The following is a 17012-nucleotide window of genomic DNA, read 5'->3' on the forward strand; positions in this document are numbered from 1 at the left end:
TTTGCATGCTACTGTCTTTAGTTTATTTTCAGGACCATCATGTTATTCACTCCTCTCACACACCATCATTCAGGAAACAAGACATCTAAGAAAACGGCCATCAGAACAGCATTTCAGACGACACATTTCACAGACAGGACATTTAACAACACAACAACACTTTCAGAAAACATGGCAGCTGTGTTTCCTATAACCCGTCTGTGCGTCTACAGAGCGATGTGATGCTTTCAGCTTCCTGTCTGATGCCAAGTCAAGCGGTGGAAATATATAGAGATATTGTTTTGTAGCTGGCCTTTAATTACATGTCCAAATATGTTCTGTCTTGTGGAATGTTGCATTTAATGTTTTCTGAAATATTGTTGTGCTTTGACCCTCTGGGCCAAGATACTTTTTTAGTACCAGTGATTGTAACAATTACGTATGACTTACTAACAAGCAAAAATTCTGAACGACATTAAAACACTGATACAAAATAACCATGAAACATTAAAGCATGTATTAATAATGCAACTTAAGGTCTGATACTTCAGATATGATCTCACATACAGATGATCAAACTTCAGTCGCTCTCTGTTTCTTACAGGTTGATGGATTTGTAGGAGCCCCACTTCAGTCCTTCTCCTCCTCCTACTTCCTATTTCCTTTGTGGAAGACCTTCCCATCAGGCTGCGTCACCCAACTCAGTTTGACGTTTCGACTCAGGCCGCGTTCCTTCAGTCTCTGGTTGAACTGTCAACACAAGCACATCTTTTCTTTTCTCCATTTGATTGAAATGTGTCTCTGCTCTCACAAGTTTGTAAGATTCAAAGATTAATGTTCACCTGTACACGTTCTTCACACAGTTTCTAGAAAAGAGACCTGCTGTTGTATTTTTAACATCAGAGGTGTGAGCTCGACAAATGAAATTCCATTCACCTACTTTTTTCATGAGTTGGTAAAGAGAAGCTCAGAGGCAAATATTTTCAAATATGTAGCCATATTCTACCAGAAGAATGAGAGAATACTGGCTCACTGAAAGCTTCAGCAGTATCTCCACCGAGCCCTGTGGAAGACTGCAGCCATGCATAATGAGTGCAAGGGCAGACAGGTACATAGGCAGACAGGTACATAGGCAGACAGGTACATAGGCAGACAGACAGACAGATACGTGGGCAGACTGATACGTAGGCAGGCTGGCAGATACATAGGTAAACAGACAGGTACATACGCAAACAGACAGGTATGTAGGCAGGCAAACAGGTACGTACGCAGACAGGTACATAGGCAGACAGACAGGTATGTTGGCAGACAGACAGGTACATAGGCAGACAGACAGGTATGTTGGCAGACAGACAGGTATGTAGGCAGACAGACAGGTATGTAGGCAGATGGACAGGTATGTAGGCAGACAGACAGGTATGTAGGCAGACAGACAGTTATGTAGGCAGACAGACAGGTACATAGGCAGACAGACAGGTCTGTAGGCAGACAGACAGGTATGTAGGCAGACAGACAGGTACATAGGCAGACAGACAGGTATGTTGGCAGACAGACAGGTATGTAGGCAGACAGACAGGTATGTAGGCAGATGGACAGGTATGTAGGCAGACAGACAGGTATGTAGGCAGATGGACAGGTATGTAGGCAGACAGACAGGTATGTAGGCAGACAGACAGTTATGTAGGCAGACAGACAGGTACATAGGCAGACAGACAGTTATGTAGGCAGACAGACAGGTACATAGGCAGACAGACAGGTCTGTAGGCAGACAGACAGGTATGTAGGCAGACAGACAGGTATGTAGGCAGACAGACAGGTATGTAGGCAGATGGACAGGTAGCCTGTCCACTTTTTTCATATGGGCCAAACTGAAAGACTGCAGCGACCACAGATGTTTGTTGGTCGGAGGCCGACACTTATTGCTTGCTGGGGGGATGTGAGAGATTGTCTTTATATATAACAAAACAAATAGTTCTTCAATAGCTCAGCTTGAAATGCCCCATTTCTTTTGTAATTCTCAAATATAATTACCTCCTCCAAGATTTTCTCCTTCTGCTGCTCCATGTCAACAGAGGAGTCCGTTTTCAGCACCACCCTCACTATCTGCTGCCAGGCTGTGATGATGAGGACAATTATGAAAAGGTTTCTGTAAATACTGAATATTGAACAGAGGCATTGCATTTTCTTCCTTCACCCCACATTACTCACAATGCAGTGCAGCCACTGAGTGCCATCAGATATCAGCTTCCTCTGCAGTTATGCTACTTAATCAAATGTGAAGCAGTACAAACCACAGACATACACATAGACCCGCCCATTGAGCACTGGACCTCACGTCGCCGCCATATTGGAGGAGGCAGATCCGCCCCGTTTCATCAGTTGGTAAAGAGAAGCTAAGAGGCAAATATTTTCAAATATGTAGCCATATCCTACCAGAAGAATGAGAGAATACTGGCTCACTGAAAGCTCCAGCAGTATCTCCACCGAGCCCTGTGGAAGACTGCAGCCATGCATAATGGAGGAAGCAGATCTGCCTCGTGAACTAAGACTAAAGTCAATGGAATTAACTTTATAAAGCTCCTTCTGCGAAGTGCTATAAGTTAAAGGAGAACTTCGGTTGATTTAAACATGCAGCTTCATTGCTCAAGCTACCCTTGACTTACCAGTGTCGAAGACGCGAACACATCTGGTCCAACCATTACAGGGCTCAGTGAACGGAGTGTTAGTATTGCCAGCTAACAGCATGGGGTCAGAACTTTACACTGTGTTTTAAGCTTCTTAACATGCTCCACATCTCACCCCAAAAGTTATGCGACATCAACAGACACCTTACAACACAGAACTGTAGGGTGTATGACTCAAAATGAATAAAAAAAGTGGTTAAAACAGGTTTGTTGACATCCGTGTCTTCCGGTAGCTAGTCAATCCGTCGTGCGTGCTCTTACTCCCTCACTGGCAGAGACGGAAATGTATTCCAACATTTTCGTTTTTCTGTTCATAATGTACATGTCCATGTTACAGCCTGTCATGAGCCATGAGCCTTACAATAGCCTGTTAAGCCTGTTAAGTGCACGCTCGATGGATGTACTAGTTCGGTCTAGCTACCGGAGGACACAGATGTCAACAAACCGGTATGTAGCTCCTTGCACAAACACACTGTTTTAACCACTTTCTTATTCATTCTGAGTCATACATGCTGCAGTGCTGTGTTGTAAGGTGTCTGCTGATGTTGCATAACTTTTGGGGTGAGATGTGGAGCATGTTAAGAAGCTTAAAACAGTGTAAAGTTCTGACCCCATGCTGTTAGCTGTCAATGCTAACTCTCCGTTCACGCAGCCCTGTAATGGTTGGACCAGATGTGTTTGCGTCTTTCGTACTGGCAAGTCAAGGGTAGCTTGAGCAATGAAGCTGCATGTTTAAATCAACTGAAGTTCTCCTTTAATGTCTCTCAGTTACACATTCACACACGTACAGATATATTTAGGGAAACAGAGAGGAACCGAAAACAATGTCTGTAATGTACTCTGAGGATTATAAACGTTAACTAATCCTCATATATTCAGTATACAGGTCGGCACCAAACTATTTTATAATGTTTTTATGAGTGTTTACAGCTGCTAATATATGTAACGCTGGTACTGTGATGATACATGACAGATAAATATTCAATCTTTGTTATAATAACCACATCCTAACATGTAAATGTGACATCTGTCTACCATACTGTCAACTTGGTCAATCTAATTTAACTTTAAATATGGACAACTGACTGCATAATAAATTAATCAGTATCAGAAATACTTTATTGATAGCCAATGGGAAATTCAAGCATTACAGATGCTCCCATTCATTGTAAAGAATATGCAGAAAGATAGTACTACTACTACTACTACTAATAAAAAAACATATATGGTGCATATTTATAATAGTAGCCTGCTGCAACTGTTTTTTTTAACCTTGAAATGTTATTGTATACCAGATGTTATAATGTTCTGTCATGGAGTATATCTCTTGACTGCTGAAAAAAAAGAAAGCAGCTCACTGCTGTTGCAGGTTCTGATCTTGATTTGCAGACTTGATTTTTGTCGCATGATTGTTATTATTAGTACCTAGATCATCAAAAATCACTGTATTTATAAAAACAATGTTGGTGTTTTTTATTCACACATATGCCACATTTACATGTCAGGATGTGGTTATTATGGACAGATTAAATATTCAGCTGTCATTTATCATCACAGTACCAGCATTACATACATTAGCAGCTGTAAACACTAAAATAGTTTGGTGCCGATCTGTATACTGAACATATGAGGATTATAATCCTCAGAGAACGTTACCGATGATGTTTTTGGTCCCTCTCTGTTTCCCTGAATTTATCCATACATGTGTGAATGTGTAAATGAGAGACATTAACTTAAAGCACAGTACGTTGACTTGTATTAGTTCACGCGGAGCTGCCTACTCCAATACGGCGGCGATGTCAACGTATCGTAACAGCGGGCCAACCCGCTCAGTGAGGCTCTTTGTCATGTCATTGTCCGCAACCGCTTATCCCTTTCCATGGGGTCACGGGGTGTTGCTGCTGGAGCCAATCCCAGCCTTGTCTCAGGGCGAGGGCAGGGTACTCCCTGGACAAGTCGCCAGCTCATCACAGGCAATGTGGGGTTCAGTATCTCGACACTTCGACATGCAGCCCAGCCTTGCCCGGAGCAGGGATTTGAACTAGCGACCTTTTGATCACTAGTCGACCTGCTCTACCCACTGAGCTACAGCCCCACAAACACTCTTTACTGGGTGAAAATGGTGGACATACATACATACCCTTTAAGATATCTTTAGGGACTGGATCATATACTATATGGCCTATTGTGCATTTATTTTATTTCATAACTTCAACGAAACTGTATGACATAATAGTGTGATAATGTAAGAACATAAAGCGGTGCAGCTATTCCTGCTCCTGCTCCTCAGTGGAACGTGGTCAGCTGCCGTTAGTGATTCCCGTGTCTGTCTGTCTCTTGTGTGCTTTTGTCCTGTTCAGACTCCGTGATTGTATTATTGTTATCAACACGTGTTTGTGTGGTGAGACGATAAAGAGGTCAATACATTCTGTGATTAATGAATTGGACTTTGTTTCATTCAACAGTGAATCGTGAAATGTAAAAGTGCTCCAGTATACGTACTTTTCATGACAACAGCAATTGGTGCTGATTCAGTAGAAGTGAATTTCCTTGAGGACATTGTGACTTCATACACACAGCTGTAGGTGCCTCTGTGTTCAAAGTCAGCTTTGGGGAAGCTGAAGGAGGCTAAGCGGTTGACTGCTGGCTTGGTGTTGATGCGCGAGCCAGAGAAGATGAGATGGTAAACCCCTCCAGGATAATCGGCAGGACTGGAGCAGGTGATGACGAAGCTGGAACCCCTGGTGACTTCTGCATCTTGAGGACCAAAGACCAGCTGTTTGTTCGGAGACGTTAGGGAGCTGTTGGGCTGCTGCAGTGCCACTGAGCACAGAAGGGACGACAAGATGAAGCTCATGAAAACCTCCCCGACTCATTAATCAGTCAGAGCTGATTTTAAAACACCTTCTCAAACTATATAATCCTGAAAATCAATACACAAATCAAACAGTAGTTTTGAGAACCAAAGGTTGCTGATTAATTTCTTATCTTAAATAAAAACTTGTGTTAATGACATTGTTTTCATCCATCAAATAGCAGCCACACTAACTTTTAAAGGAAGTTCATAACTTACTGATTTAACCTGAAGCCATCTAGTTTTTTGATTTTTACATAATTCTTTTTAATTCCCTCACCAGCTGGATTCATGCAGCTTCTATGAATGCGCTGAACTTATTTTGTACTCTTAATCGCCTGCTTCCCTTTTAATCACAAGTGAAAGGGACACAACTCCAGGAAATGTTTGTCTTACCTGTAACTGAAAGTGTGACAGAGTCACTCACACTTGAATTGAAAACACTTGAATTGAAAGACTGACTCGAGATGTTCATCTGGTACTGACACTGGTACCATCCCTCTTTATCAAAGTCCACTTTATGGATATTGAAGATAGCAGAGTTGGTACTTGATGTCAGGGTGGTTCTGAATGAGCCTGAGGTTTTCTGCAGAATGAATGTTACTCCTGAAAGCTGCGTCGAGATCGAACAAGTGATGCTGACATTCTGACCCAAGGTGATGGGAGCAGCAGGATTCATAGAGATGGTGGGCTTTGGGAGGCTCACTGAAACAAACAACACAGTAAACAGATGTGTTTTCATATTGTTATGAATAAACAAAACATGCTTTTTTTTGCCCCCCAACATCAGCTAACCATTATAGAGACATGAATACTGTGTCAGTGTACTTTTGAAAGCTGACATTTCAGATGGTGATGTAAACTGTTCTGCCTCCAAGCATACATAAAACATTGAGTACTCAGACTGTCAGTCAGGCTGTTACTATTACTATTACTATTATTATCATTATTACTTCTAAAATGTAATGTTTATCAGATAAAGGATCAGAATCAGCGAAGGTAGTAGACCCAGACCAAACCATCTGACACCTACAGAGCACAAAGAAAAACTATTTCTGGACAGAACACCTGTAAACTCTTAACATATTTTCTTTGGTCAGTTGGTTGTGACAAACATTCTTGTAAGACACATTAGGCAAAGGTTATGATTCATTCAAACACTTTTCATCGCTTTCACAGTATAAAACATTTGATCAACTTCACTGCAATGAAAAAAATTGTGAAATGATGCTGCAGGGTGTGTTCACTATTAGCAGCGTCATATATCAGCAGCTCTAATACATCTAACAAGCCGCAGTGACACAGCTGCTAGAATAAAGACAAAAGGATCCATTTATGTAAAATACTGAATCCAAAAGTTCTCTCACCTGAACAGACCACACCAGCATCCTGACTGTGTTTACACTTGTGTGTCCCAAATCCACTGTTTGAACAGTGATATAAATAACTCTCTCCTCCTGAACAGCTCACATCATCGAGCCAGATCTGTCCAGTCCCTTGACCGAACACAGCCGACTGATGAGCCTGTACTGCTGTGCCACAGTTCAACTCTCTGCACACCACCTCAGCATCGTTTAGGTCCCATCCATCACCACAGACTGTTCCCCAGATGCCACTGTAGATGATTTCTACCCTTCCAGAGCACTGAGTAGACCCAGACCCAGCTAATCTGACACCTACAGAACACAAAGAAAACATATTTATGGACAGAACACCTGTAAACTGTTCATATATGTTCGTTCATTTCTTGGTCAGTTGGTCATGACATTAACATTCTTGTAAGACACATTTCGTGAAGGTTATGATTCGTTTACACACTTTTCATCACTGTGAAAGACAAGAAAATCTCACACAGGTGTATGACATCAGGTACACATGATTAGAACATTGTTTCTCAGCATTTTGAAGGAGCCTTGAACTATTTAAACCTCAGACATTTAGTTTGGTGTGCTCCTGACTGTTGAAATGAGAGTGATCTCTATGGTGAGATGGAACGAACTGTCTGAGGCCTTCAGAGAGAAGATTGTAGCAGCTTATGAGTCTGGTAAAGGGATTTAAAATGATCTCAAAGGAATTTGAAATCAGCCATTCCACGGTCCAGAAAACAGTCTGTGTGCAGGACATTCAAAACAACAGCCAACATGCCCAGGTCTGGCTGTCCAAGCAAGTTCACCCTGAGAGCAGAAGTCACCAAAAACCCTAAAATGTGCTCACGGGACTTACAGCTGGCTCTTGCTTCTGTAGATGTAAAAGTGCCTCTACAACCAGAAGGAGACTACACAAGTTTAATTTTCATGGGAGGAAACATTGCGCTCTAAGAAAAACATGAAGGCCAGACTGAAGTGGGCCTGAGAGAACGTAAACAAAGACCAGGATGTCTGGAATAATGTTTTTGAACAGATGAGTCTAAAAACAAGTCATTTGGACACCAGAACAGAATTCTGTGTTGAGGAGTGGGTCAAACTTTCCTCAGACTGATGTCAGACTGGTAGATGGATATAAGAAGCATCTCACTGAAGTTACTTCAACACCAGCTGTTAGGAAAGCAGGGGTCCTATCTTTGTCCTCAGAATACACATTCTTGTTGATATCTTTAGTTTAATGAGTAAAACAAGATTATTTGTTGTTTACCTGGTATTACATCACTTTCTTTTCCAGAGATAAATAAAAACAAGATTAGACATCGATATGTGAACATTTCTTAATGAAGAACTGAATATTTAATGGTGTCCTAATTTTTTCACATGACTGTATATTAGACTTATCACGGTATAGAACATTTGATCAACTTCACTGATGGTACAGTTTCATTCACAGTGTGTTAACAACATGTAACACTTGTTTTGTGCTCTTCAGTTGTGAAATGATGCTGCAGGGTGTGTTCACCAGCTCTATTAGCAGCGTCGTATCTGAACAGCTCTAATACATCTAACAAGCCGCAGTGACACAGCTGCTAGAATAAAGACAAAAGGATCCATTTATGTAAAATACTGAATCCAAAAGTTCTCTCACCTGAACAGATGACAGATGCATCCTGATGGTGTCCACAGTTGTGTGTCCCATATCCACTGTGTGAACACTGACTTAAACGACTCTCACTGCCTGAACAGTTCACATCATCAAGCCAGATCTGTCCAGTCGCTTGACCGTATGCAGTATAATTATAAACATGTGAGGCTGTACCACAGTTCACCTCTCTGCACACCACCTGAGCATCGTTTAGGTCCCATCCGTCACTACAGACTGTTCCCCAGGAGCCATTGTGATAGATTTCTACCCTTCCATAACACTGAGTAGACCCAGACCCAGCTAATCTGACACCTACGGAACACAAAGAAAACATATTTCTGGACAGAACACCTGTAAACTGTTCATATACGTAGTTTGTTCATTTTTTGGTAAGTTGGTCATGACAGAAATATTCTTGTAAGACACATTTGTCAAAGGTTATGTTTCATTTACACACCTTCACTTTCACAGACAAGATATATTAGACTTGTCACAATATAGAACATTTGATCAAATTCACTGATGGTACAGTTTCATGTAACACTTGTTTTGTGCTCTTCAGTTGTGAAATGATGCTGCAGGGTGTGTTCACCAGCTCTATTAGCAGCGTCGTATCTGAACAGCTCTAATACATCTAACAAGCTGCAGTGACACAGCTGCTAGAATAAAGACAAAAGGATCCATTTACGTAAAACAGTGAATCCAAAAGTTCTCTCACCTGAACAGACCACACCAGCATCCTGATGGTGTCCACAGTTGTGTGTCCCAAATCCACTGTTTGAACAGTGATATAAATAACTCTCTCTTCCTGAACAGCTCACATCATCGAGCCAGATCTGTCCAGTCCCTTGACCGAACACAGCCAACTGATGAGCCTGTACTGCTGTGCCACAGTTCAACTCTCTGCACACCACCTGAGCATCGTTTAGGTCCCATCCATCACCACAGACTGTTCCCCAGATGCCACTGTAGATGATTTCTACCCTTCCAGAGCACTGAGTAGACCCAGACCCAGCTAATCTGACACCTACAGAACACAAAGAAAACATATTTCTGGACGGAACACCTGTAAACTGTTCATATATGTTCGTTCATTTCTTGGTCAGTTGGTCATGACATTAACATTCTTGTAAGACACATTTTGTGAAGGTTATGATTCGTTTACACACTTTTCATCACTGTGAAAGACAAGAAAATCTCACACAGGTGTATTACATCAGGTACACATGATTAGAACATTGTTACTCAGCATTTTGAAGGAGGCTTGAACTATTTAAACCTCAGACATTTAGTTTGGTGTGCTCCTGACTGTTGAAATGAGAGTGATCTCTATGGTGAGATGGAACGAACTGTCTGAGGCCTTCAGAGAGAAGATTGTAGCAGCTTATGAGTCTGGTAAAGGGATTTAAAATGATCTCAAAGGAATTTGAAATCAGCCATTCCACGGTCCAGAAAACAGTCTGTGTGCAGGACATTCAAAACAACAGCCAACATGCCCAGGTCTGGCTGTCCAAGCAAGTTCACCCTGAGAGCAGAAGTCACCAAAAACCCTAAAATGTGCTCACGGGACTTACAGCTGGCTCTTGCTACTGTAGATGTAAAAGTGCCTCTACAACCAGAAGGAGACTACACAAGTTTAATTTTCATGGGAGGAAACATTGCACTCTAAGAAAAACATGAAGGCCAGACTGAAGTGGGCCTGAGAGAACGTAAACAAAGACCAGGATGTCTGGAATAATGTTCTTTGAACAGATGAGTCTAAAAACAAGTCATTTGGACACCAGAACAGAATTCTGTGTTGAGGAGTGGGTCAAACTTTCCTCAGACTGATGTCAGACTGGTAGATGGATATAAGAAGCATCTCACTGAAGTTACTTCAACACCAGCTGTTAGGAAAGCAGGGGTCCTATCTTTGTCCTCAGAATACACATTCTTGTTGATATCTTTAGTTTAATGAGTAAAACAAGATTATTTGTTGTTTACCTGGTATTACATCACTTTCTTTTCCAGAGATAAATAAAAACAAGATTAGACATCGATATGTGAACATTTCTTAATGAAGAACTGAATATTTAATGGTGTCCTAATTTTTTCACATGACTGTATATTAGACTTATCACGGTATAGAACATTTGATCAACTTCACTGATGATACAGTTTCATTCACAGTGTGTTAACAACATGTAACGTTGGGTTACAGGGTAACCTTGGTGCCCTGAGTATAGAGAATATCTCTCCATTACATATAGAATAGATGTCATGGGATTGCTGACATCCAGGCAGCTGATGTGACTCATCATTTAAGACACACCACGCCTATCGTGGCTTCCCCTGCACTGTCTATAAATAGAGCCAGCTGCGCAGAGTACGGTTGAGTATTCTCATTTGAACTGGTCCTGAGCAGCCTCAAAGTGGATAGATATTCTCTATACTCAGAGAACCAGGGTTACCATGTAACCCAACGTTCTCTTTCTTATGAGCATATCTCTCCATTACATATAGAATATATGTTATGGGACTCTGTAAGACACACCGTGAGGGTACCAAGGACACAGAGCAGGTGCCACTCCTTTAGCAACTCCCTCTAATGTTTTCGAATGAGACATCACCACCACCGGGTACACAAACATAAAATAAACACAGTGTGTACAAATCACCCAAGAACTATATACAATTATACACCCCACACAGAAAGGGGTCAGTGACACCCTGCAAGATGCAAGGGCTGGGTATGAGGAAGAGGTCACTCAGATGGCCAGCACCCTGCTAGACCACTGACAAAAACTCGGGACATCACCCTGGCCAGTCCAACCAGCACAGGGGCATTGAGAGTCTAAAATATATCTTGAAGTGGCCCTCACCACATGCTCAGCTAAGGAGGTGCTGGCAGCAACATTCAAACAATAAAACCGTGTAAACGTGGTCGGAGTCGACTCTGAGAGGAGGCGCCATGCCACAAGGCCCAGGAGGTCGACACGCCCCGCGTGGAGTGCGCTTTTACCCCCACTGGCACCGGTTCGCCTGTTTCCCCCGTGCTTGTTGGATATGCCCATGTGCACAGTTTGAGCGCAATCCTGCACAGACGTGGGGAGCCCATGCCTCCTTGTCTGATGACATATGCCTCCGCCGTGGTACTGTTGGTCCGAGGACACCACAGCGTCCGCTGGTGCCCCTTCCTTTGTGGAGACCTCCCCAACCTTCGAGGGAATCGTCCACAGATATCACCCGCCGATGCAGGACTGGACCCAGCCTGCTGCCTCTAGAGATGTTTCCCAGCACCTTCCACCATCTGAGAGCCATACACAATCTCCTAGTGACCAGCACCATAGCCAGTAGGTCTCTCTGTTGACACAGGCCCAGAATGAAGAGACACCTCTGCACTGGCTACATGTGTGGAAGGGCTAGCGGAACCACCTGCACAGCAGCAGCCATGAGGCCCAAGAGGCGGAGACACAGCCTCCAAGTGACTCTGGTCCCAAAACAAAAGTGCGCGAGGCAATCGCTGAGGGAGTCCTGTCTGTCCTGTGTCAATCTCACCAATCCCGTCCTGGCATCCAGCCACATACCAAGGAACTAGGTGGTCTGAGCTGGTTGCAGACAGCACTTTTTGTCGTTGATACACAATCCCAGGTCCCGGATGTGTGACAACAACATTTTTACGTGACAACGACACTGCTGCTCTGTCTGAGCGCATATCAGCCAGTCGTCCAGGTAATTCATTATCCTGAGGACCTCCCGCCGCAGAGGCCCCAAGACTGCGTCTATACACCTGGTGAAGGTGCGGAGCCAGTGAGATGCCAAAGGGGAGGACACAGAATTCGAAGGTTTTGCCATCGAAGGCAAACCTGAGAAATCTCCTGTGACCCTCCAAGATTGGTTTTTGGAAATATGCGTCCTTGAGGTTGACTGTTGCAACTCAGTCGTCTACAAGGACAGCCTTTTTCACTTGTGGCACAGTCAACATTTTGCCCCTCAGGGACCGGAGGTCCAGAATTGGCCGGAGTGTCCCATCGGGTTTTGGAACAAGAAAGTAAGGGGAGTAAAACCCTGCCTGCCTGTCTTCCTGCCACACCTCCCTGATGGCCTCTTTGGCCAGAAGAGTCGATACTTCTGAGCACAGGACCTCTCTCTGCTGGTGATCTGCAACAATGGAGAAAGCAGGCACTGTAGTCACAGGAGGGGTGCTCAGAAACTGAAGATGATACCCTTCGATCAATGTCGAAACAATACAGGGGTCCGCCCCTAGGGCCTCCCATGAAGCCTGAGACCCCTGAGGGGGGAGGCAGGCTGGGAGAGATGTAGCATCAGGATCGGGATTTTGGGCCCTGAGGTGCCTCACCACCACGGCCCTTGTTCCCCTTTCCACCACGCCGTGCAGCATCCAGCCTTACCCTCAGGTCAGGCAGAGGCTGGCTGAACTGCTGCTGCCTCAAAGCGTTTGACATCTCTCGGGCTGCGCGACAGGCCTCTTGTGCCTGCTGGATCATTGCTGTCGCGTCTGGCCCAAACATAGCCATCGGCTCCACTGGCAGCCTGAGCAGACATGCCTTGTCTTCAGGCTGCAACTGGGACTATGAAAGCCACAGGTTTCGACGTGCCTGCCAGAGCCCTGACAAGGCCTTGCCTGCTGCCACCCCTTGCTCCCTCATGAGTTTAGGGAGAAGTGAGGAGACCTCCCGTAGTTCACCTACCAGCAGCCCCCCACCCTCTTCTGACAATTGCTGGACAAAATGTCTCTGATACAGAGATGATATGGCTGCCGTGTTGGCTAGTTTTGTCTGAACTGCCATAGCACTATGCATTCTCCCCAGCAAGCTATCCATTGCACTGCAGTTCTTGCTTTGGCTTTTTCCTTTCCCGAGAACTGATTTGGAGGGAGCCACCAGAGCTGCCAAAGCCTTGTCCATAGAGGGTGGTAGCCCGCAGCCAATCCTCTCTGGAGCATGCACTGCAGTCATGGCCCGACAAAGCCCAGACCAATGACCAACTGATGGTGGTGTCTTAAACTGCTTCCTGACCACATCCTCAAAATCTGAGAGGAGGGGCACCAGGAACTGCGGCGGAGGTTGAAAACCCCCATCTTGTCATCAAAGCGCGATGGGGCAGGTCCTTGGTCACCCTCAAGGCAGCCGCGGCCCTGCTGATAAGGCCCTGCAGACGAGGTGACAGCTTCTTGTCAAAGTCCTCCTCCCCTTCCCGTTGATCTACGGTAAGGACATCGATCTCCTCATCCGAGAGATGCAGGGAGAGACTGTCATCCTCGTCCCTGTCCACATCTATCGGGGGCAGGGGGGATGGAGACCCATTACAGCTGCTACATGTGAGGGCCCATCTCTGATTGGGCGGGGTTCAGTCACAGACCACACCCCCCCGCTGAGCAAACAGTAATGGGGGTGTGTGCAGCATCCGTGCCAGCCCTTGCTCCCACTGTAGCGGCCGCCACCCTGGACCGCTTGGTAGGCTGCGGACCCCTACAGTAGGGGTGCCTGTTTTAAACAACCTGTAACGTGCCTCTCTTTGCTTTGCTGTCATGCAGAAACAACTCATACATGCAGCAAGCTCTTCCCTTGCTGCCTGTGCATGGTCCTCCCCCAAACAGAAAACACAAACATCATGTGAGTCGTCTATAGGGATTTTCCTCCCACAGCCCAAGCACATTGGGCCCTCCCGGCTTGCCATAGCAATGATATGATCGTCACGTGACCCGGAAGCGTGCCCAGTGTTTTGATAGCAACGGCTAATGTCTTTAATGACCTCGCCTTGCCGATATGTGAATGAATGGAGGGGGAGAGACAGCAGACAGCAGCTGTGCGTTGCTCTCGTATTCAAACCCTTTGTTTTTTTACATGCTTAGTGTAATGCGAAAGCAACCCGGGGGGGGGGCACGACTTGTCGCTTCTCCGGACCAGCTGTACCGCACGCAGTACCCTCTCCCGATGGAAAAACTTTAATCGCACAAAGTGGAACGAAGGGAATATGATGAGAGAGGACGCTGGCTGCACCCGCGACTATGTCACATCTTCAGACCACCTATACCGCAGTTGCTACTCTCAACTCCCTCTGCAAAAGAAAAGAGAGAGCAAGACAGCGACTTGCAACCCTGAGAGGAGCCTAACATAAGACCAGCACTCGACCCGAAAGGTACCGGACCACACACAGATCCACCATTCAAACTCCCCACTCTTCTTTCTTTTTCTTTTCTTTTTCTCTCACGTCGCCTGATCTGCCGTAGTGAAAATCAGAAGATCAACCGTACTCTGCGCAGCTGGGTCTATTTATAGACGCCGCAGGGGAAGCCACAATAGGTGTGGTGTGTTTTAAATGCTGATTCACGTCAGCTGCCAGGATGTCAGCAATCCCATAACATATATTCTATATGTAATGGAGAGATATTCTCATAAGAAAGAAAACACTTGTTTTGTGCTCTTCAGTTGTGAAATGATGCTGCAGGGTGTGTTCACCAGCTCTATTAGCAGCGTCGTATCTTAACAGCTCTAATACATCTAACAAGCTGCAGTGACACAGCTGCTAGAATAAAGACAAAAGGATCCATTTATGTAAAATACTGAATCTAAAAGTTCTCTCACCTGAACAGAAGACAGATGCATCCTGATGGTGTCGACAGTTGTGTGTCCCATATCCACTGTGTGAACACTGACTTAGACGACTCTCACTGCCTGAACAGTTCACATCATCAAGCCAGATTTGTCCAGTCGCTTGACCGTATGCAGCATAATTATAAACATGTGAGGCTGTACCACAGTTCACCTCTCTGCACACCACCTGAGCATCGTTTAGGTCCCATCCGTCACTACAGACTGTTCCCCAGGAGCCATTGTGATAGATTTCTACCCTTCCATAGCAGAAAGTGGACCCGTGCCCAGACCCAGCTAATCTGACACCTATGGAACACAAAGAAAACATATTTCTGGACAGAACACCTGTAAACTGTTCATATACGTTGTTTGTTCATTTTTTGGTCAGTTGGTCATGACAGAAATATTCTTGTAAGACACATTTGTCAAAGGTTATGTTTCATTTACACACCTTCACTTTCACAGACAAGATATATTAGACTTGTCACAATATAGAACATTTGATCAAATTCACTGACGGTACAGTTTCATGTAACACTTGTTTTGTGCTCTTCAGTTGTGAAATGATGCTGCAGGGTGTGTTCACCAGCTCTATTAGCAGCGTCGTATCTGAACAGCTCTAATACATCTAACAAGCTGCAGTGACACAGCTGCTAGAATAAAGACAAAAGGATCCATTTATGTAAAATACTGAATCCAAAAGTTCTCTCACCTGAACAGACCACACCAGCATCCTGATGGTGTCCACAGTTGTGTGTCCCATATCCACTGTGTGAACACTGACTTAGACGACTCTCACTGCCTGAACAGCTCACATCATCAAGCCAGATCTGTCCAGTCCCTTGACCGAACACAGCCGACTGATGAGCCTGTACTGCTGTGCCACAGTTCAACTCTCTGCACACCACCTGAGCATCGTATAGGTCCCATCCATCACCACAGACTGTTCCCCAGATGCCACTGTAGATGATTTCTACCCTTCCAGAGCACTGAGTAGACCCAGACCCAGCTAATCTGACACCTACAGAACACAAAGAAAACATATTTCTGGACGGAACACCTGTAAACTGTTCATAATTGTTTGTTCATTTCTTGGTCAGTTAATTATGACAGAAACACTCTTGTAAGACACATTTGTTAAAGGTTATGATTCATTTACACACTTTTCATCACTTTCACAGACAAGAAATATTGCAGTTGTCACAGTATAGAACACTTGATCAAATTCACTGATGGTACAGTTTCATTCATAGTGTGTTAACAACATGTAACACTTGTTTTGTGCTCTTCAGTTGTGAAATGATGCTGCAGGGTGTGTTCACCAGCTCTATTAGCAGCGTCGTATCTCAGCAGCTCTAATACATCTAACAAGCCGCAGTGACACAGCTGCTAGAATAAAGACAAAAGGATCCATTTATGTAAAATACTGAAACCAAAAGTTCTCTCACCTGAACAGACCACACCAGCATCCTGATGGTGTCCACAATTGTGTGTCCCATATCCACTGTGTGAACACTGACTTAGACGACTCTCACTGCCTGAACAGCTCACATCATCGAGCCAGATCTGTCCAGTCCCTTGACCGAACACAGCCGACTGATGAGCCTGTACTGCTGTGCCACAGTTCAACTCTCTGCACACCACCTGAGCATCGTTTAGGTCCCATCCATCACCACAGACTGTTCCCCAGATGCCACTGTAGATGATTTCTACCCTTCCAGAGCACTGAGTAGACCCAGACCCAGCTAATCTGACACCTACAGAACACAAAGAAAACATATTTCTGGACAGAACACCTGTAAACTGTTCATATATGTTCGTTCATTTCTTGGTCAGTTGGTCATGACAGAAACATTCTTGTAAGACACATTTCGTGAAGGTTATGATTCG

At 44.6% G+C, this 17012-nt stretch overlaps 1 protein-coding gene across 12 annotated transcripts in view; it reads right to left on the reverse strand.

Annotated features, from left to right (window-relative positions):
* LOC119006981 (deleted in malignant brain tumors 1 protein) overlaps positions 1–17012 on the reverse strand; it is a 26738-nt gene continuing 9726 nt past the window's right edge. For 6 of the 12 annotated variants that reach the window (XM_037076181.1, XM_037076172.1, XM_037076174.1 and 3 more), the window contains 10 exons: positions 16571–16879; positions 15835–16143; positions 15114–15428; positions 9245–9553; positions 8530–8838; positions 6885–7193; positions 5914–6222; positions 5166–5486; positions 2011–2093; positions 1–729 (listed from right to left, as the gene is read on the reverse strand). In XM_037076181.1, coding sequence (XP_036932076.1) covers positions 628–729; positions 2011–2093; positions 5166–5486; positions 5914–6222; positions 6885–7193; positions 8530–8838; positions 9245–9553; positions 15114–15428; positions 15835–16143; positions 16571–16879 — 2675 coding nt within the window. In that variant the 3' untranslated portion in view covers positions 1–627. Of the gene's footprint in view, positions 730–2010; positions 2094–5165; positions 5587–5913; positions 6223–6884; positions 7194–8529; positions 8839–9244; positions 9554–15113; positions 15429–15834; positions 16144–16570; positions 16880–17012 lie in introns of those variants that run through there. The other 6 variants (XM_037076177.1, XM_037076176.1, XM_037076180.1 and 3 more) reach the window with 6 other exon arrangements.

Source organism: Acanthopagrus latus, chromosome 18 (assembly GCF_904848185.1).
Source record: "Acanthopagrus latus isolate v.2019 chromosome 18, fAcaLat1.1, whole genome shotgun sequence".
NCBI lineage: Eukaryota > Metazoa > Chordata > Actinopteri > Spariformes > Sparidae > Acanthopagrus > Acanthopagrus latus.